This window comes from Aquarana catesbeiana, linkage group LG05, assembly GCF_042186555.1.
Source record: "Aquarana catesbeiana isolate 2022-GZ linkage group LG05, ASM4218655v1, whole genome shotgun sequence".
NCBI classification, from domain to species: domain Eukaryota; kingdom Metazoa; phylum Chordata; class Amphibia; order Anura; family Ranidae; genus Aquarana; species Aquarana catesbeiana.
The window spans coordinates 87,401,798-87,422,822 of NC_133328.1; the positions used below are offsets into that span (position 1 = coordinate 87,401,798).

A 21,025-nucleotide genomic window follows, 5' to 3' on the forward strand; every position below is an offset into this window, starting at 1 on the left:
CTGGCACGTGTAGTCTGATCCAATAGAAGAGCTCCTGTGGCTCAAGTTAATGCTGGTTCTGATAGAAAGGTGTCAGAACACACAGTGCATAACAGTTTGTGTATAGGGCTGTGTAGCCGCAGACCGGTCAGGGTGCGCAGGCTGACTTATGTCTACAGGCGAACGTGCCTACAATGGGCATGTGAGCATCAGAACTGAATCATGAAGTAATGGAAGAAGGTTGTTTGGCCTGATAAATCCATGTTTTTTTTTTTTTACCTTGTGAAAGCACAGAATGAGAGCGAGACAAAAGCAGCATCAACTAAGAGTAGCAGATGTATTAAAAAAAAAGACAAGAATGCACTCACAATGTGTAGACAGTAGCAACAAATGGTTTCATTCCAGCCTCTAGACCAGGAGAATAATGGATGGAGCATGAGTAGGACTGTAGTAGACTGGGACAGTCTAAGTTCCTAAGTTCCCTGCAGCTGATGACCACAGGATAGAGAGCGAGAACACTGGAAAAGTCTATTAAACCACAGCAAAGGACCATAGATACAACTGCAGCTCAGGAGAGGAAGCTCTACTTAAGAGTACCAGTAGATACCAGGCCATGGGCTTGTTCCAGGGGTAGGTGAGTAGTCCAGCAGCCAGCCAAAAAAAAAAAGCCTCAGGCCCCCCCCCCCCCCTTCTGACCACCTACTGGGCACACCTCTCCAGGCATTTGGTCAGAGGGTAGCAAATTCAGGTTGCATCTCCCTCTGGAAGTTTCTCAACAGAGCCAGGGGAAAAATAATAAATCTCACTACCTGGGAAATCATTAACAGATCCAGCTTCTCAAGCTACAGAGCAAACTAAACACTATATTTACCTATCTGCCTGCCTAAGAGGGTGCTACACATGCCTATAATGTACTGAGCTGCATATACTCCTGCCGCCAAATTGGGGAAGCTCAAATAATGTCTGTTTCTGCAGTTTTACTGTGGCCCAAACAGGGTAAACAGCAGGCGACATTTTGACGAAAATTAAAGGGCTGGAGTTGTATTGGGGAAGGCCAAATTGAACTGAGACTGCCAAATAATATATTAGTGTAGCTCAGTGGATGGCACTTGCATCTCTCTCTTTTTGTGCTTTCACATGGTTCCACATTGGAGGATATCCCAATCCTGCTACTAAGAGGACAAGTTGCCGACGCTGACAGTGTTGCGCCTTATGCCCCCAAAAGACCTTCTTGGAATTTCTATGGACTTTTTACATGCTTCCAATATGTTTTTTTTGTTTTCCAAATCTATTGCCATTAAGGCCTGGCAGTTGACATTTTTGCCAAATGAGAGTTGGTATGCGTATCTAGTACAATCTAGTACACGTCCTTTATCATACAGTATCTCACAAAAGTGAGTACACCCCTCACATTTTTGTAAATATTTTATTATATCTTTTCATGTGACAACACTTAAGAAATGACAATTTTCTACAATGTAAAGTAGTGAGTGTACACCTTGTATACCAGTGTAAATTTGCTGTCCCCTCAAAATAACTTAACACACAGCCATTAATGTCTAAACCGCTGGCAAGTGAGTACACCCCTAAGTGAAAATGTCCAAATTGGGCCCAAAGTGTCAATATATTGTGTGGCCACCATTATTTTCCAGCACTGCCTTAACCCTCTTTGGCATGGATCTTACCAGAGCTTTCCAGGTTGCCACTGGAGTCCTCTTCCACTCCTCTATGACAACATCACGGAGCTGGTGGATGTTAGAGACCTTGCGCTGCTCCACCTTCCTTTTGAGGATGCCCCACAGATTCTCAATAGCGTTTAGGTCTGGAGACATGCTTGGCCAGTCAATCACCATTACCCTCAGCTTCTTTAGCAAGGCAGTGGTCATCCTGGAGGTGTGTTTGGGGTCGTTATGTTGGAATACTGTCCTGCAGCCCAGTCTCCGAAGGGAGGGAATAATGCTCTGCTTCAGTATGTCACAGTACATGTTGGCATTCATGGTTCCCTCAATGAACTGTAGCTCCCCAGTTCCGGCAGCACTCATGCAGCCCCCAGACCATGACACTCTCACCAAACTACTTGACTGTAGGCAAATCACACTTGTCTTTGTACTCCTCACCTGGTTGCCGCCACACATGCTTGACACCATCTGAACCAAATACGTTTTTCTTGGTTTCATCAGACCACAGGACATGGTTCCAGTAATCCATGTCCTTAGTCTGCTTGTCTTCAGTAAACTGTGGGCTTTTTTGTGCATCATCTTTAGAAGAGGCTTCCTTCTGCGATGACAACCATGCAGACCAATTTGATGCAGCATGCGGCGTATGGTCTGAGCACTGACAGGCTGACCCCCCCCACCCCTTCAACCTCTGCAGCAATGCTGGCAGCACTCATACATCTATTTCCCAAACACAACCTCTGGATATGACGCTGAGCATGTGCACTCAGCTTCTTTGGTCGACCAGGGCGAGGCCTGTTCTGAGTGGAACCTATCCTGTTAAACCAATGTATGGTCTTGGCCACCGTGCTGCAGCTCAGTTTCAGTGTCTTGGAAATCTTCCTATAGCCTAGACCATCTTTATGTAGAGCAACAATTTTTTTTTTTCAGATACTCAGAGAATTCTTTGCCATGAGGTGCCATGTTGAACCTCCAGGGACCAGTATGAGAGAGTGAGAGCGATAACACCAAATTTAACACACCTGCTCCCCATTTACACCTGAGACCTTGTAACACTGACTAGTCACATGACACCGGGGAGGGAAAAAGGCTAATTGGGCCCAATTTGGACATTTTCCCCTTGGGGTATATTCACTTTTATTGCCAGCGGTTTCGACATTAATGGCTGTGTGAGTTATTTTGAGTGGACAGCAAATTTACACTGTTATACAAGCTGTATACTCACTACTTTACATTGTAAGAAAGTGTAATTTCTTCAGTGTTGTCACATGAAAAGATATAATAAAATATTTACAAAAATGTGAGGGGTGTACTCACTTTTGTGAGATACTGTATATGCACATTTTCTTTTACATCATGTGGATGTCGGATTGGTCGTAGGAGGTAGTTAACGTAGAGCCACTTTACAACTAGGTCATCGTGGTAATATGTATGCTATCTTTCTTTTAGAAATGTTTTATTTTCCTTCACTTTAACCCCTGAAAGAGGTCCTAACCTTTTCACATTCTGTCAAAAAACTGTCCGAATTTTGGTTTTAACAGGTTCCATCAAAAGTATGACAATGCATCTGTGTCAAATGATTAACATACATGTTCACTGGTAAGGTTGGGCAGTTTTTTTTTTTTAAATCTATATAAAAACAGGGCGAGGGAGTACTAATTTTTCATAAAAGTCTAACAGGAAAATATTTTCTTCTGGTATGGAGATCGGCACAAAGGACAAAGGGGGCATTTCCCAACTGAGAAGTCCTCAAAGGCCTGAAGACAAGCTTGATGAAAGACGTGTGAGCAGGACAGAAGGACGATGGGTCGGGATGAGGACAGTCCTATATGGTCTTCATTGTAATTCAATGCTGTAATACATATTGGACAGTCGGATATTTCCTGATGAACAGCCTGCAGGACAAAATGTAATTTGGTCATGTCTATAACATGTAATACTGTTTATACAGTGTATTAAACTAAAGCACACTAAAAGTGTTTTTCATAATTTATGTAACCCTTTAAAAACAGAAACCTGGTCATCTCCAGATAGGTAACCTTAGCTTGGCTTACAAATGAGAACCTGTCAGAATAGAAATATTGGATCTGCAGTTGCTGAATTGTTTCAAGATCCACAGTTATTATTAACCCACTTAATCACTGCACAGGGACAAGCATACCGCCAGAGAAGTGACAGGATGTCTGACCTACAAACTGTACAGCGCTGGCTGGTAGGATTGTGGACTTTTTTGTCACGTTGGTTTCTAACGTACATACAGTAAGGGACTCATGGATTTGTGTCCGATATTGAAAATACATAACAGGTAAGGGTTTACAGGTAATCGCACATTACAGGCCATTATTCGGGAACATAGGAGTGGCCAAAACGTCCCAACTGAGGGCTGGGCAACACAGCAAAAAAGGCTAACAGGCCCATAGAAAAAAAAAAAAAACAGGTTAATAGAGGTGACTCAACATAATCGCCTGAAGAACTATACATCAACACAGGCCTGAACGTCCACCTAATAAAACATAACAAATTTGTGAACAAAAGGCTTGATGGCAGCCCTGCCAATCTGAGAAACAGAAGCATGATGGTGAAATATCCACAAAGTGCCAACCAATCTGTTTGAATGGGAATTCACAGAGAAAGTAGGATCTTTGTCCTTGAGGTCATAAGACTGAGAAAGAAGTTGTTGAATTCACATGGCCAGGAATGACTTAGAGCAGGGGTAGGCAACCTCGGCCCTCCAGCTGTGGTGAAACTACAAATCCCATCATGCCTCTGCCTCTAGGAGTCATGCCTGTGAGTGTTAGGGTCTTGCAATGTCTCATAGGACTTGTAGTTTCAAAACAGCTGGTGGGCAAAGGTTGCCTACCCCTGACTTAGAGTCATATTTTAAAAAGGGGGCTATGCTCAACAGGTAGACTTGAACAATGAATGGATGTTTCAGAGCAGGACAGAAGATGGAAGAACGATGTTCTGGTTAAGGTAAAAAGAAGCTTTGGGCCTTAAAATTAAAAAAAAAAAAATGTCTTTGTCTAACATAAGAAAAGGTTCTTTACAGCAATGTTTCTCAACTCCAGTACCCCCAATGGGTCATGTTTTCAAGCTTCCCATTATTTTGCACAGCTGATTTGATCAGTTTCACTGCCTTTAGTGATTACCACAGCCATTTCATCTGAGGGTGTGACGGGAGCCATTTGGATGGGGGGGGGGGGGCGTGGAACCCAGAATCCCTTGGGGAGGTTGGGAAACCCTTGTTTCAGCTTCCCATGCACCTCCTATGTCTAAGTCACCCTGTGTCTCTAATAGGGCACAGGGTGACCAAGAACCCCAGTCTGAGCTGTACTAATTTGACTCACTGTACAACCACACTGGAATGTTGTGTGTGTGAATATATATATTATTAATATTATAATTATTAATATATATTATATATATCTCATAATATGGTGTGCTGTGTTGGGTCATTTGGGGTGTGGCTGTATTCAGTTGTTCTATTGTGTCTGTCTGCCTTGGGTATTATGGCATGTGTATGTAGCTGTGGAGGGGAGGGGCCAAATTCCTCCAACAGCTCTCCCTGCTGATTGGACAGTCTACTAAGGAGAAGTTTGAATATCTCTGTGTGCCTGTGTTTCAATAAATCATTCCATGTTGCAGTTTTGTAACTGAGCTAGCCTCGCCTGGTTCTTACAATAAATGGGCTGTAATATCTGAAGTTCCAGACTGGAGGAAGCAGTGTGTTGACGGAAGCACTCAAGCGAAGTGTGGGACCTTCCGTTACAGAGGGAAATTCTGAAAACAAGACCTTTTGAAGGTACTTGAGGACTGGAGTTGAGAAACATTGCTTTACAGGTTAAGGCCAATAGCTCCAAGACATGTCTTGCTGAAGTGATGACAATGAGAAAGGCAACCTTACAAGTAAAGATGGTAAGAGGAATATCCCTAATGGGCTCAAAAAGAGGTTTCTGCAAAAGCAAAAGAACCAGACTGAGATCTCCCAGAAGTGACAGACTTGTGAGAATTTGATTTTTTTTTAGCTTTTAAAAGCATAATGATCATGAACTCTCAACACACACCTGTCCCTCAAGACCTGGACTTCAACAGCCAGGCCAATAAAGTCCGCAAACCGAGAAAAAGGGTGGCAAACCATTCCTTGAGACAAAAGATCTGGTCAATTTGGGAGGGCCCAAGGTCCGTGTTACATGTCCTCCTGGACCAGTTTGATGCAGTAAAAATGACCAGAAAGCCATCCACATCAGTCCTGTAAGGTAGACAAGAAAGGAGTTTTAGTGGGGGAAAGGCAAAGCTTAGGCTGAACTGATCCTACAGTGTCATCACAGCATCCACGGTGAAGACGAGAGGATAATTAGATCTGGAAAAAAAAAATAAAAACCTGTCCAGTTTGTTGTTGAACCTGAAGACCAGGAGGTCCATGTAGAGGAGTCCAGATGTTGATGACTGAGGAGATCCGCCTGCCAATTCTTCACCCCTGGGATATGCACGGCAGATAGGGCCAGAACACTGCACTTCACACAGGCCAGAATCAAATTCACTACCCTTTTAAGCTGGGAGACTTCTGGTTCCTCCCTCATTGTTCCTGTAAGCCACTGTTGTGGCATTGGCCAACTGAACTCTGGTCAAACGGCCCCACAGATGAGATTTCTGGGGCCAGAGTATTGATCGAAAAATTAATTTCTCCTGGAGTCCAGGCTCCCTATGCTGAGAGGGTACCCAGTACTGGTGCTGCGAGGACCTTCCAAGTCAAATGAAAAAAGGATTTCCTTGACTCCAGCACCGGGCTAATCGTCCACTGTGTCAGAGTAAACTGGTCTGGCTGCTCAAGTGAATAGCATGGTCCAGAGATTGTACCTTCTTGTCCCACTGCCAAAATGTTGGCCTGCAGCAGTCTGCAGAGTAAAATTGGGCATACAGCACTGCCACGAATGAGGCCTCCATTAAGCTTAGAACTCTTATGCAAAATTGGAGGGTGGACTGACAATATGAATGAAGCATCTGAACCTGGGAACAAAGAACCAAAAGCTCTCCTGAGGGTACAAAAGACCATGGACTAGGTCAGGTCCAGGATCAGGTGCACATTCTCCAAATCCTGAGACCAATCCAGCATCCTCTAAAGATTTAGGATCAACCTGAACCTCCTCAGGGTCTCGATGCTCCGGTGGACATTGGTTGAGAATCTTTGCCAACTATACTAAAAAAGGAATTTGTCAAGATACCCCACTATGGGGATGACTCGAGAATGCAGCAGAGCTAGTACGGGGCTAGTACCTTGAGGAAGATCCAAAGCACAGTGGACGAACCAAAAGAGGGCAATAGTTTGGAAATGTTGTACACCCCTAACAAAATGCAGAATATCTTGTGCCGGGAAGATAGGGACATGCAAATAAACACCCTTGGTTTTTATTGAGGCAAGGAAATCCCTGGGATGAAGGGGAGCAATGACCCACCCGACAGATTCCATGCGGAATTTCTGTACCCGGTGAAAAGTTGAGGGGGTAACTAACTGACCAGCCTGCTGAGCCAGGAAGGGTTAACTGCCAAAAGTGACCATTACTTGAGGAAGCAGGGAGCAAAAGTTCTGATGGTGGTGTGGAGCCACGGGAAGGAGAGCACACGACCAAGTGCTGCACCTGCTGAAGAAAGGTGCATGCATGTGAAGTATGCTTGTGAAGTGGAGGTCATGCAGGCTCAGCGTGTTGCCCCACACAAAATGTAAAAAATGGTTGCGGTTGGCACAATTGAGTTTATACTTTAGGGGACTGGAAAGGCGACCTTTAGTCTAAAAGGGCACAGGTCCCAGGCTTACTGCATATGTCTTGTCCTGCAGCCTTCCACCAGGCAGAAGGGTGGGGGAGGAAGAGACATGCTCATAGGAACTTTGCCTTCCTGATGGGCATACCCCCTAAAGGGTCTTCAGGGACAGGCGTCCACCAGATGGGCGGATTATTTTCCTGGACCCGTAAAGCACTCTGCATCTGCCTCATTATGTCATATCACATGCCTAGGTGAGAGACCAGTGCTGGAAGACACATTACAGACCGGCCCCACAACTTCCTCATAGCAGGTTCTGGGTACTGCCTGCAGGCTATGCCAAGAATTAGCTGATCTATAAAGTTGCACAAATGAGCCCCAGAGGGCTCTGCAGCCATTGAAGAAACTTTCTAGAAGAAAAAAAAAAAGATATTGAAAAAAAAAAAGTGGGTAGCTTTTTTCAGCAGAAATAATGTGTCTTCTCTTCTAAGACACTAGCAAAAAAACTAGCGTGGAAAGGGTTACGCTGGGATCTCCTTCCAGCTTTTTTTTTTGCCAGTGTCCAATATCCAGCAGCAGCATAACCCTATGTCCCTGAATATTGTCCTGTGTTCTGTAACGTACAATTAAGAAACAAGGTTTTTGTTTTCTCAAAGTTTTAAGTCCCGAAGCCTGAATGCTTTGTACATTATGTGGCAAAATCCTACAATATCTGGTCCATAGAAAGCTCAGCAATAGCAGCTCCCGTCTCACTCTTTAGACACATTCAAACATGCATGTCAAGTTCCAGGGTTAGCTTTTGTGTTGGGGGCAAACAAAGTGTTAAATGTAAAAGTCCAGTTATGTCTCATGCAGCGTAGACACGACCGGACTTTCCGGCAGACTAGGTCCTACGGTCTTCCCGACGGACTTCCGGCGGACTTCCGACAGACTTGCCTACACACGACCGGACTTTCCGGCAGACTAGGTCCGCCGGTTTTCCCGACGGACTTTCCAAATGACCGGCTTGCCCACACACGGACAAGTCCATTCATTTTGAACGTGACTCGGGTACGACGGGACTAGAAAAGGAAGTCAATCTTGCCGCTTTTATCGGCGAGATTGACACCTTGCGGGCCCCGTCGCAGGGTATACCAGGCCCTTAGGTCTGGTATGGATTTTATGGGGAACCCCCTACGCCGAAAAAACGGTCCCCCCAAAATCCATACCAGACCCTTATCCGAGCATGCAGTCCGGACGGTCAGGAAAGGGGGTGGGGACAAGCGAGCGCCCCCCTCCTGAACCGTACCAGGCCGCATGCCCTCAACATGGGGGGGTGGTTGCTTTGGAGGAGGGGGGCACCCTGCGGCCCCCCCCACCCCAAAGCACCTTGTCGCCATGTTGATGAGGACAAGGGCCTCTTCCCGACAACTCTGCCTGCTGGTTGTCGGGGTCTGCGGGCGGGGGGCTTATCGGAATCTGGGAGCCCCCTTTAATAAGGGGGCCCCCAGATCCCGGCCCCCCACCCTATGTGAATGAGTATGGGGTACATCGTACCCCTACCCATTCACCTAGGGAAAAAAGCATCAATAAAAAAACACAGTACACAGGTTTTTAAAGTAATTTATTAGGCAGCTCCGGGGGTCTTCTTCTGAATTCTCCACTCTCTCCGGCCTCTTCTCCCGGTGTTCGGCCTCTTCTCCCAGTGTCCGGTTCTTCTGCCGGGCTCCTCCGCTATCTTCTGCCGCTCTGTTGCTAGCGGTGGCTCAGTCTTCTGCTTCGTCTTCTTCCCTCTTCTCTTCTTCCGATGTTGACATGACGCTCTCTCCCGCTGTAATGCTGTGTGGACGGTGCGTAATGACTTATATAGGCATGGGCCGGGGTCACCGGGTGACGTCATCCCATGACCCCGCCCCCTATGACGTCACAGTCTCGGGGCAAGTGGTGGAGCCCGGCAGAAGAACCGGACATCGGGAGAAGAGGCCAAACACTGGGAGAAGAGGCTGGAGAGAGCGGAGAAGTCGGAAGAAGACCCCCGGAGCTGCCTAATAAATTACTTTAAAAACCTGTGTACTGTGTTTTTTTTATTGACGCTTTTTTCCCTGGGTGAATGGGTAGGAGTACGATGTACCCCATACTCATTCACATAGGGTGGGGGGCCGGGATCTGGGGGCCCCCTTATTAAAGGGGGCTCCCGGATTCCGATAAGCCCCCCGCCCGCAGACCATGACAACCAATGGCCGGGGTTGTCGGGAAGAGACTGTTGTCCTCATCAACATAGGGACAAGGGGCTTTGGGGTGGGGGGGCTGCAGCCCCCCATGTTGAGGGCATGCGGCCTGGTACGGTTGAGGAGGGGGCGCTCGCTCCCACCCCCTTTCCTGACCGGCCGGGCTGCGTGCTCGGATAAGGGTCTGGTATGGATTTTGGGGGGACCCCCACCCCGTTTTTTCGGCGTAGGGGGTTCCCCTTAAAATCCATACCAGACCTAAGGGACATTTTCTCTTCCCCCCCCCCCGCGCTCGCTGCAATAGGAAAATGTGTTTTTCCTATTGCAGCGAGTGCGAGATGTAGCACCCTGTCGCCGAGAACCAGCGCGATAGGATCGCACTGGAAACATTCTCGCGGGCAGGTGCTGTAGCTGCCCTTGCGTCGCATTTGGTCCGCTGGATCAGCATACAGACGAACTGGCTTTTCGATAGGAACTAAGTCCGGCGGGAAGATTTGAAGCAAGTTTTAAATCTAAAGTCCATCGGATTTCCGACTGAAACGGTCCGTCGAAAGTCCGATGCAGCCCACACACGGTCGGATTGTCCGCCGGATTCGGTCCGTCGGACCAGTCCGGTCGAAAAGTCTGCCCATGTGTACGCCGCTTTAGAGTTCACCTTTAGAGCTATGTGGAACACATTTTTAATGCTCAGTTTAATGTATTTATGGAACATAAAATATACTTCAAATTGCATCTATATATTTAAGCCAAAGGTCTGAGGCTACTTTTATACAGGTGATGAAGCTTTAAAAAAAATGTCCATATCTTTTTATTATAACTTTTATATAAACTTCTGGCCTGACATAAATGGGTGTACAAAGGTACAAACAATAATGATGGAATCAGTGAATTTCTCTTTCTGGGAAACCTGCAGATATGGTGGCAGATGACTACAGCTCACCTGTACTTGTATCCTCTCCCAATCTGCATCACTGATGCCTCTGTTGAAGTTTTCTTCTAACTGACAGAAGACACTACGACTTGCAGCAACTGACTGGTCAATCTCACTGAAGAACACATCAATGTCTGTGCTGCAGGATCTTAACAAGCGGTCAGATATTTCGGTGAACTGTAATAAGAGGATACAAGATATTTAAATATTGCATAGTTGCTGCTTTAATGTATTGGCAATATATTCTTTTCACCAAATTTAACACACCTACTCCCTATTCACACCCAAGACCTAGAAACACTAACAAGTCACATGACACCGGGGAGGGAAAATGGCTAATTGGGCCCAAGTAGGACATTTTCACTTAGGGGTGTACTCACTTTTGTTGCCAGCAGTTTAGACATTAATAGCTGTGTGTTGCGTTATTCTGAGCAGACAGCAAATTTACACTGTTATCAATTTTTTTTATTTTTTTTTTTACAAAAAAGGGGGGGAGAAATACTCACTTTTGTGAGATACTGTATATGGCACTGTCCCAGCTACTGAAAATGATATAGAATTTTTGTATCCTGTAAGTTTATTGGATACATACATTTGTGCTCATAAGTTTACATACCCTGGCAGAATTTATGATTTCTTGGTCATTTTTCAGAGAATATGAATGATAACACAAACATTTCTTTCACTCATGGTTAGTGTTTTGGTGAAGCCATTTATTATCAATCAACTGTGTTTACCCTTTTTAAATCATAATGGCAACAGAAACTACCCAAATGACTCTGATAAAAAGTTTACATACCCTGGTGATTTTGGTCTGATAACATACACACAAGTTGACACAAAGGGGTCTGAATGGCTATTAAAGGGTAACCATCCTCACCTGTGATCTGTTTGCTTGTCATTAGTGTGTGTTTGTGTATAAAAGGTCAATGCCTTTCTGGACTCCTGACAGACCCTTGCATCTTTCATCCAGTGTTGCACTAACGGTTTCTGGATTCTGAGTCATGGGGAAAGCAGAAGAATTGTCAAAGGATCTGCGGGAAAAGGTAGTTGAACTGTATAAAACAGCAAAGGGATATAAAAGATATCCAAGGAATTGAGAATGCCAATCAGCAGTGTTTAAACTCTAATCAAGAAGTGGAAAATGAAAGTTCTGTTGAAACTAAACCACAGTCAGGTAGACCAACTAAAATTTCAGCCACAACTGCCAGGAAAATTGTTTGGGATGCAAAGAAAAACCCACAAATAATTTAAGGTGAAATACGGGACTCTCTAAAAACATGTGGTCTTATATGCCAATATGCCAAACAGCACAGAGACAAGCCTCAAACCTTCTGGCACAAAGTCATTTGGAGTGATGAGACCAAAATTGAGCTTTTTGGACACAACCATAAACGCTACATGTGGAGAGGAGTCAACAAGGCCTATGATGAAAGGTACGGAGGTTGATCACTGATGTTTTGGGGATGTGTGAGCTACAAAGGCACAGGAAATTTGGTCAAAATTGTTGGCAAGATAATTGTAGTATGTTATCAAAAAATACTGGAGGAACATTTGCATTTATCAGCCATGAAGCTGCACATGGGACATACTTAGGCATTCCAACATGACAATGATCCAAAACACAAGGCCAAGTCGACCTGTCATTGGCTACAGCAGAATAAAGTGAAGGTTCTGGAGTGGCTATCTCAGTCTCCTGACCTCAATATCATTGAGCCACGCTGGGGAGATCTCAAACGTGCAGTTAATACAAGACAGCCCAAGAATTTACAGGAACTGAAGGCTTTTTGTCAAGAGGAATGGGCAGCTTTACCATCTGAGAAGATAAAGAGCCTCATCCACAAATACCACAAAAGACTTCAAGCTGTCATTGATGTTAAAGGGTGCAATACACGGTATTAAGAACTGAGGTATGTAAACTTTTGATCAGGGTCATTTGGGTAGTTTATGTTGCCATTATGATTTAAAAAGAGTAAACACAGTTGATTGATAATAAATGGCTTCAGCCAAACGCTAACCATGAGTGAAAGAAAAGTTTTAAAAAAAGTTTTATCATTCATATTCTCTGAAAAATGGCCAAGAAATCATAAATTCTGCCAGGGTATGTAAACTTATGAGCACAACTGTACATGTCTGAACCTGCAGCCAGAGTGGATTAATTAAGGTACTTGATCTACAAAGTGAATCATTTTATCTTATAAATCAATAGAATACTGCAGAAGTAAAACTCTCACTTGGTGCACCCTGATTTCTGAAAGCATTCTACCGGGGTCAAACATGTTCTTGTCTATCTATCAGTGGCCAGCCATGCCTAGACCCCACCCCTTTCCCTCCACACACATTTGTTACCTTCAGTAGTTTGTTCTTTTGAGCACTAAAGTATAGGCAGATAAACCATCCCAACACAAGGTCTGTTTTGCAGCAGGGGTAGCATAGAGAAAAAAAACAGCTGTTACCATGTTCATGATCTCCCCCCATGAGAGGCAAGTTACCTTGTTTATAAAATGGTTTGACAATCAATAGGCCAACATTAGCTTCATCAATATATCTAAGGTTGTCTAAAATAATCATCATAATTAAAGTGAGTGTAAAGGTTCTTTTTTATAATTTAAAAATAACACGTTAGACTTACCTGCTCTGTGCAATAGTTTTGCACATAGCAGCCTCGATCCTTTGCTTCTTGGGTCCCTCGCTGGTGCATCTGGCTCCTCCTGACCTCCAAGTGCCCCCATAACAAGCTGCTTGCTATGGGGGCACTCGATCCTGAGCTACATTGTGTGCACCAATCGCTTCTACTGCTACTGCCAGTGAGGAGGATGAGAGAGTGCAGCGCTGATGCTCTTGGGCACAGCACTGGATGGAATCTCAGGTAAGTATGTGGGGGTGGGGGGGGGGGAGCTGCAAATAAAAGTTTTTTTTTTTAACATAATGCATTAAAGTAAAAAAGCTTTAGCCTTTTCAACCACTTTTACATAGTCTGGTTGAAAAAAGACACAAGTCCACCTAGTTCAACCAATAAAAAGGGAAAAAAAGAATTATACAATCCTATATACACAATCCCATGCCCACAGTTGATCGAGAGCAAGGCAAAAAAAAAACAGCAAAGCATGATGCAACTTGCTCCAGCAAGGGAAAAAATTCCTTACTGATCCCCCGAGAGGCAATTGGATATCTCCGGGTTCAACTTTACCTATAAATGTTAGTATCCAGTTATATTATGTACATTTAGAAAATAATCCAGGCCTTTTTTAAAGCAATCTACTGAGCCGGACAGAACAAGCTCTTGAGGGAGTCTATTCCACATTTTCACAGCTCTTACTGTGAAAAAACCTTTACGTATTAGGAGATTTTCCTCCAGACATAAAGAGTGCTCCATTGTCTTCTGTGATGACCTTAAAGTGAATAACTGAACACCAAGTTCACTATATGGACCACTTACAGTATGTATTTATACATGTTGATCATATCCCCCCTTAAAGTGGGAGTAAACTCCCATGTTTGATTTTAACCTATAGATACGCCTATAATGAGGTTGATCTAAAGCTACTGTAAATATCTCTTAAACGTGCACTGTAGGAGATATTTAATTTTGATGCAGCCAGTGACATCACTGGCGTATGCGCTCTAAAGGAACGGCATACCCGTGACGTCATTGCTGGCTTGGCCAATCAGATAGCCGAAGCCTGCGAACTAGGAAAGAAGACTGGGTGAAGATGGAAGCGCCTTCAGCAGTGACAACACACCACTGGAGGGCTTCTTTTTCAGGTAAGTCTGTCATAATGTGCTAGTATGTGATGCATACTAGCACATTATAACTTAAACTGCCCGGGGCCCAATTTTTTTTTTTCTTGGATGTGGTTTACTACCGCATTCATCTCCTCTTCTCAAGAGAGAATTAATTCAGTTTCTCTGTTCCTCAGTCCTCTGCACTCTCTCCAGTTCCCCAATATCCTTTTTATGAATTGGTGCCCAAAACTGAACTGCATATTCCAGATGAGGTCTTACTAATGAATTGTACAGGGGCATAATGATCTCTCTCTCTCTCTGGAGTCTATACCTCTCTTAATACAAGGATTTTGCTTGCATTGGAAACCGCTGCTTTGACAACTTGTCTTTCACGAATCCATGCTGAGCTGTCTGTTCCTTAAAATATTTTTTCCAGCAAGAACTCAACTATGTGGTCTTTTATTAAACTCTCCAGTATCTTCCAAATATAGAAGTTAACCTAACAGGTCTAGAGTTATTTGGTAAAAACTTTGATCCCTTTTTAAATATAGGCAGCTTACGCCAGTCCGGTGGTACTATTCTTTTAGGATTAGTGGGTGGATGCCATCTGGTCCAGGTGCCTTATTCACCTTTATGCTGTCTAAATATTTCTGGACCAGATCAATTTTGAGTCTTTGTGGATCATTTGGGGCTGTGTCAATACTTCCCCATTATGGACATGAGCTCCCCCTGCTCCTTTGTATACACAGAGCTGAATATTACTTCTGAACCTTGTACATAAGAAAGAAGTTATATAATAACTATGAATTTTGGTTATGATAACTTTACTGTAAATAAAATCTCTGTAAAAGAAAGGCTTTGGCAATGAGACAGGGTTACTATTCTGTACATATTTTGCTTTTGATGGGCATAGGCTATACAAGTGCATCTCAAAAAATTTTAATATCATCAAAAAGTTAATTTCAGTAATTCAATAAAAAAGTGAAACTCATATTATATAGATGCATTACACACATAGTGATATATTTCAAGCATCGTTTCATTTTGATGATTATGGCTTACAGCTAGTGGAAACCCAAATTTCAGTATCTCAGAAAATTAGAATATTGTGAAAAAGTTCAATATTGTAGACTCATGGTGTCCCACTTTAATCAGCTAATTAACTCAAAACACCTGTTAACACCTGCTTAGGGTTTCCTAAACCTTTAAATGGTCTTTCAGTCTGGTTCAGTAGGTTACACAATCGTGGTTAAGACTGCTAACTTGACAGTTGTCCAGAAGACAGTCATCAACACCCTCCACAAGGAGGGTAAGTCACACAAGGTCATTGGTAATGATGCTGGCTGTTCACAGAGTGTTGTTTTCAAAGTTGGAAGGTATCCACAGTATTGGAAAGTTGAGTGTAAGCAAAAAGTGTGGTAGAAAAAGTTGCACAAGCAACAGGGATAACCACAACCTTGTGAGGGTTGTGAAGCAAAGGCCATTCAAGAATTTGGGGAAGATTCACAAGGAGTGGAGTATGGCTGCTGTCAGTGCTTAAAGAGCTACCACACACAGACGCATCCAGGACATGGGCTACAACTGTCGCATTCCTTGTGTCAAGCCACTCCTGAACCAGAGACAACGTCAGAAGCGTCTTACCTGGGCTAAGGAGAAAAGGACGACTGTTGCTCTGTGGCCCAAAGTCCTCTTTGAAAGTAAATTTTTCATTTCATTTGGAAATTAAGATCCCATAGTCTGGAGGAAGAGTGAAGATGCACAGAATCCACGTTGCATGAGGTCCAGTGTGAAGTTTCCACAGTCAGTGATAATTTGGGGAGTCATATCATCTTCTGGTGTTGGTTCACTGTGTTTTATCAAGTCCAAAGTCAGCGCAGCCCTCTACCAGGAAATTCTAGAGCACTTCATGCTTCCCTCTGCTGACCAGCTGTATGGAGATGCTGATTTCCTTTTCCCAGCAGGACCTGGTTTATTGATCATGGTATCACTGTGCTTGATTGGCCAGCAAACTCGCCTGACCTAAACCCCATAGAGAATCTGTGGAGTATTGTCAAGAGGAAGATGAGAGACACCAAACTCAACAATGCAGATGAGCTGAAGGCTGCTATCAAAGCAACCTGGGCTTCCATAACACCTCAGCAGTAATTCATGCAAAAGGTGTCCCAACCAAGTATTGAGTGCATACTATACTGTACATGGAAATACTTTTTAGTAAGCCAACATTTCTGTGTTCAAAATAATTTTTTATTGGTCTTCTGTAATCTAATTTTCTGAGATACTGAATTTTGGGTTTTCACTAGCTGTAAGCTATCATAATCATCAAAATTAAAAGAAAGAAATGTTTGAAATATACAGTATCACCCTGTGTGTAATGAATCTATATAATATATAAGTTTCACTTTTTGAATCAAATTACTGAAATAAATTAACTTTTTGATGATATTCAAATTTTTTGAGATGCACCCGTACATATACCTTACATAAAATAGTGATGTCCTCTCTCCACTCCAAACCTGCTGACTGGACAGTGAAAGAGCAGCAAAATGCTAATTAGATGCTGATTTCCTCCACCTCCTCCAGCTTTGTAACTGTCTACCCGTATGCAGGTACGGGCAGGAAAGCTGGAGGCAGTGTCTGCAGGAACCTGACATTGCACTTGTGATCTACTAATCGTAGGTGCAATGCTTTGCAGGCTCCTCTAAATAAAAATGCACATTTTTCCTGCTAATATACAGTATATGCATTAATGTTTTGGTTTTTTTTGCAAAAGGGTGAACTTAGCATTTAAAGTCACTGGAAAATAGATTTTAAAAAAAGCAGCCTTACCTCTCTGGCTCTGGCAGACAGCATGTCCTCACTATGCTCTGTTCAGAAGCTCCAGCCTCTGACTTCACAGAGGTATTAGAAGTCTTATTTTGCAGGCTGCTTTTTTTAGAATTTAGTTTTAAGCAACAGAGTCACTTTAAATTACTGATTCACAACAAATATGCAGATTAATGGTTCTGAGTTCCCTAAACTAGATACGGTAGTTGTTCCAGGTTATTGAAAATATTGAAATCAATAGGTGTGTATAATGACCAGGAACTGTCGTTTTTATCGTTTTTTAAGTATTTATCACAATTTATTTTTCCATTACTGATAAAAAATAAATGGATATGGATATTTTTTAACGCGGTAAATCACATATTTTGGATGTTAGGCAGAATTGTTTGGGTCTCTTTATCTCATTATCTTATTTATTTATCTTATTTATTATTTCTCAAACTATTGTGGCCAAAAGCTCCACAACAAGGTTACCTGTGTCTCTAGCCTACAGTCCTTAGTAGCCTGAGCCCACAGTGTGCTCGATAGTCAGTCACCATATACTTTATGCTGTTTAGGCTTTAGTTTTGGTCACATAATTGATCTCTGGAGTAACAGTTTATTTATGACAAAAAGGAGATTCTGATCAGTAATTTGTTAATGTTATGTGCCGTACCAATTCATATAACGTGTGAACTAAAGTGATAGGTATGGCACAGCTTCTTGGGGCCCTAATGGGTTTTTGTTTTCATAAAACTGTGTCATCATGGCACAAAATACAGATCTTTATCATCCTAATGTTGCAGTCTGATGCACAATTTTTTTCTTGCCATTGTATTACATTTTTGGCTTTGGGTTTAATACCACTTTAACATCGTACCAGTGTGAACCCGGTCTAACTGTCAAAACTTAATTGAACAAGCTGAAGTTAGAAGTTGATTGGCTATCATGTACTGCTGTACCAGATTCTAAGTTCTCCAGTCTTAGTAGATCTCCCCCTATGGGTCCTCATATTCCTACTCTTTGTTCTCCATTCTCATTTGTTGATGGCTGCATTAACAAATGGCTCTACAAGAGCAGAAGAGAGAGAGGATTAGGGTGGGACAGAACTACACTATTATACATCCTGCTCCTGGCAAAGAATAAAAAAAAAAATAGTTTAAGACTGGATTCACACCTATGCAGTTTTAGTGCTTTTTGCATTTTGCAGATTTGCACTACAGTCCATTTAACATTGTTTCCTATGGAACACGTTCTATAGTGCAAATCTGCAAAATGCAAAAGGCACTAAAACTGCATAGGTGTGAATCCAGCCTTACAGAGAACTTGTGAAGGAACGAAAAGATCTCCTCCCTCAGATGGAAGCATCCCTTCATTACATCTCACCAAGACAATGCAAAATAGCATACAGGGAATATGAAATATGAATAATGCAAAAGGCAACACAGAGTGCAAAGTATGCATGAATGCACATTTTCAGCATGCAATTTCAGAGTGTTTGCCTAAAAAAAGGTACTTTAGTTCTGATTTAAAAGCTAAACTCCAAACAGCTAAAAAACAGATGATGATATACATATAATAAGGCTGTTTTACCTGCCAAACAGTTTTTATTTCTGTCTACCCAGTTCTGAGATGTACACAGCTCTACTCCACAGCACAACCCTGTCTAGCAGGAGAAGCAACCTGATCTTTCTCTTCTGTAGCTTTGCTTTCACATACAGGTCTCTTCGCTGGCTTACATGGTGTGACTGGACAGTGAAATGAGAAGCTGTAAACTGGTTAGCTCAACACTCTGCTCTCTCCTCCTATCAGCATGCTGCTTGCACTGAAACACACCCGATTGGCCCACTTGTGCTGCTTCTCTCTCCCCTCTCTGAGCTCTACTGCATAGTATACTGCAAGAGGCTGATATTTTATTAGCAAATACCTAAAATTAACTTAAGTAAATCATGTATTAATGATTAAAGAGCTGCATTCATTTTGTTTATAAATCTGCCTGGACTTCAGCTTTAAATTAAACCTAAACATGCTAATAAACAATGAAACAGATACGATTACACCGATTTAGTGCTTTTGTGGACTTAATTGATAACACCAAAATATCCACGACTATAACAAATGATCCTCTAGACCAGGGGTCTCCAAATTGCGTCCCGGGGCCCGATTTGGCCCTTTGCCCGCCTTAACTGACCCTTGGGGCACTATTCATCCCACTAATATGAGACACTATTCTACCCTCTGACACCAAAAATGGGGTGCACATTTCTACCATTGACACCAACAATTGGGCACTATTTCTCCCCCTAATACTAAAGATGGGGCACTGTTTATTCCCTCTGATGGTAAACTGGCCCTTTGTTTAGAAAGAGACCCCTGCTCTAGACTTACAGTGAGACAAGAGGTCAGCAAGGCACCAAGCTGACCATTACACCTAGATTAGTCTGTTGGACATCTCATTCCAAAACTATGGGCATAATTATAGAGTTCACACCTCCCCCCCATTCCTTGGCAGCTACAACAGCGTGCACTTGCTACAAGATTTTAGAGCCTGCGGTGCTTTTTTTGCCCTTTTCAACCAAAAGAGCATGTGTAGTCTGGTACTGTTGATGGATGAGAAGACCTTGCTCACAATGTGATTCATATCATCTGAAAGGTGTTCAGCAGGGTTAAGGTCAGAGCTATGCAAGGCCACTTGAGTTCCTCCAAACCAAGCTCATCAAACTATGGGGGGAGATTTACTAAAACTGTGTATAGTAGCCAATCAGCTTCCAACTTCAGCTTGTTCACTTACACTTTGACAATAAAACCTGGAAGCTGATTGGTTACTATGCACAGCTGCACCAGATTCTGTGTGCACCAGCTTTAGTAAATTTCCTCCACGTCTCTATGAAGCTGGCCTTGTGCACAGGAGCACAGTCATGCTGGAACAGAAAGGTGCCATCCCCAAATAGTTGCCTTGAGGAGAGGATAGAACGGCACAGTTCTATGTTCCAAATGTCCTTGTATGCTGTAACATAAAGGTCAAATAACAACAAAGAAAAATTCCCAGTTCAACTTACCAGCCAACCTGCAACAAACCGAACTGTACTGTCTAAAAGTCCAGCTTAAAAACAGGAGTTTAATTTGCACAGATTTGCAAATACGTGTGTAAGCATCAGAGGCTGCGACAAGGCACCCCAGTATTATCTGCCCGGTTTTAACGTGAACTGTTAGACAGGACAATTCAGGTTGTTGTAGACTGGCTGGTAAGTTGAGCTGGGAAATTTTTGTTGTTGTTTGACATGCATCACCCTTTCATGTGATCCTTGCTGTTAAGGCCAGTTATAGGTTGGGGCAGTTGCCCTTTGTAACATTAAAGTAACTTTTCTTTGGAAACATCTGAACTCTAAAATTTGGAGGGCTGTCCAATTACATTTGGCAATACAGGTAAGTGTGATGGTCCACTGCCAAACTTTTGGCTATGCAGTATATATACTTACACAAAAAAAAGTACATTACAATACAATAAAATAATACACCAAGCATGATCCCCTTCATATGTATGTCTAAAAAAACAAAAAACAAACAAAAAAAAAACCCACTACAGTTCCCCTTTAAGCTTGTGTGACCGCTGATTAATCATTTACGCGGCTTTTGGATACATTTTTCATCATGCAGAAAACATTTCTATTATGCTAAATTAATTAACCTGTCATTCCAGTTCAAACGTAACACACACACCAAAAGAAAAAATGTAAGTCACTTCAAGATAGCACTGATGGAGAATTTCCATTAGACACAGCGCACAGTCTTAGGACTTAGAGTCGTGTTTGCTTAGGAGAAGATTGCACTTCTTATTCCTGCAACCAACCTATAGCAGTGGTATTGTGTTCATGTGAAGAAAGCAAAGGCCTATTCTCTACCTAGACAGATCTGGACAGCTTTTATAAATTGAAGCCATAATGTAA

The 21,025-nt window shown here is 42.9% G+C and overlaps 1 protein-coding gene across 6 annotated transcripts in view; it reads right to left on the minus strand.

Annotated features, from left to right (window-relative positions):
- Positions 1-2,966: 2,966 nt before the first annotated feature.
- Positions 2,967-21,025, minus strand: part of RNF32 (ring finger protein 32) — a 69,513-nt gene continuing 51,454 nt past the window's right edge. For 5 of the 6 annotated variants that reach the window (XM_073629942.1, XM_073629941.1, XM_073629945.1 and 2 more), the window contains 2 exons: positions 10,560-10,727; positions 2,967-3,550 (listed from right to left, as the gene is read on the minus strand). In XM_073629942.1, the coding sequence (XP_073486043.1) occupies positions 3,329-3,550; positions 10,560-10,727 (390 nt within the window). In that variant the 3' untranslated portion in view covers positions 2,967-3,328. The remainder of the gene's footprint in view (positions 3,551-10,559; positions 10,728-21,025) is intronic. The other variant, XM_073629946.1, reaches the window with a different exon arrangement.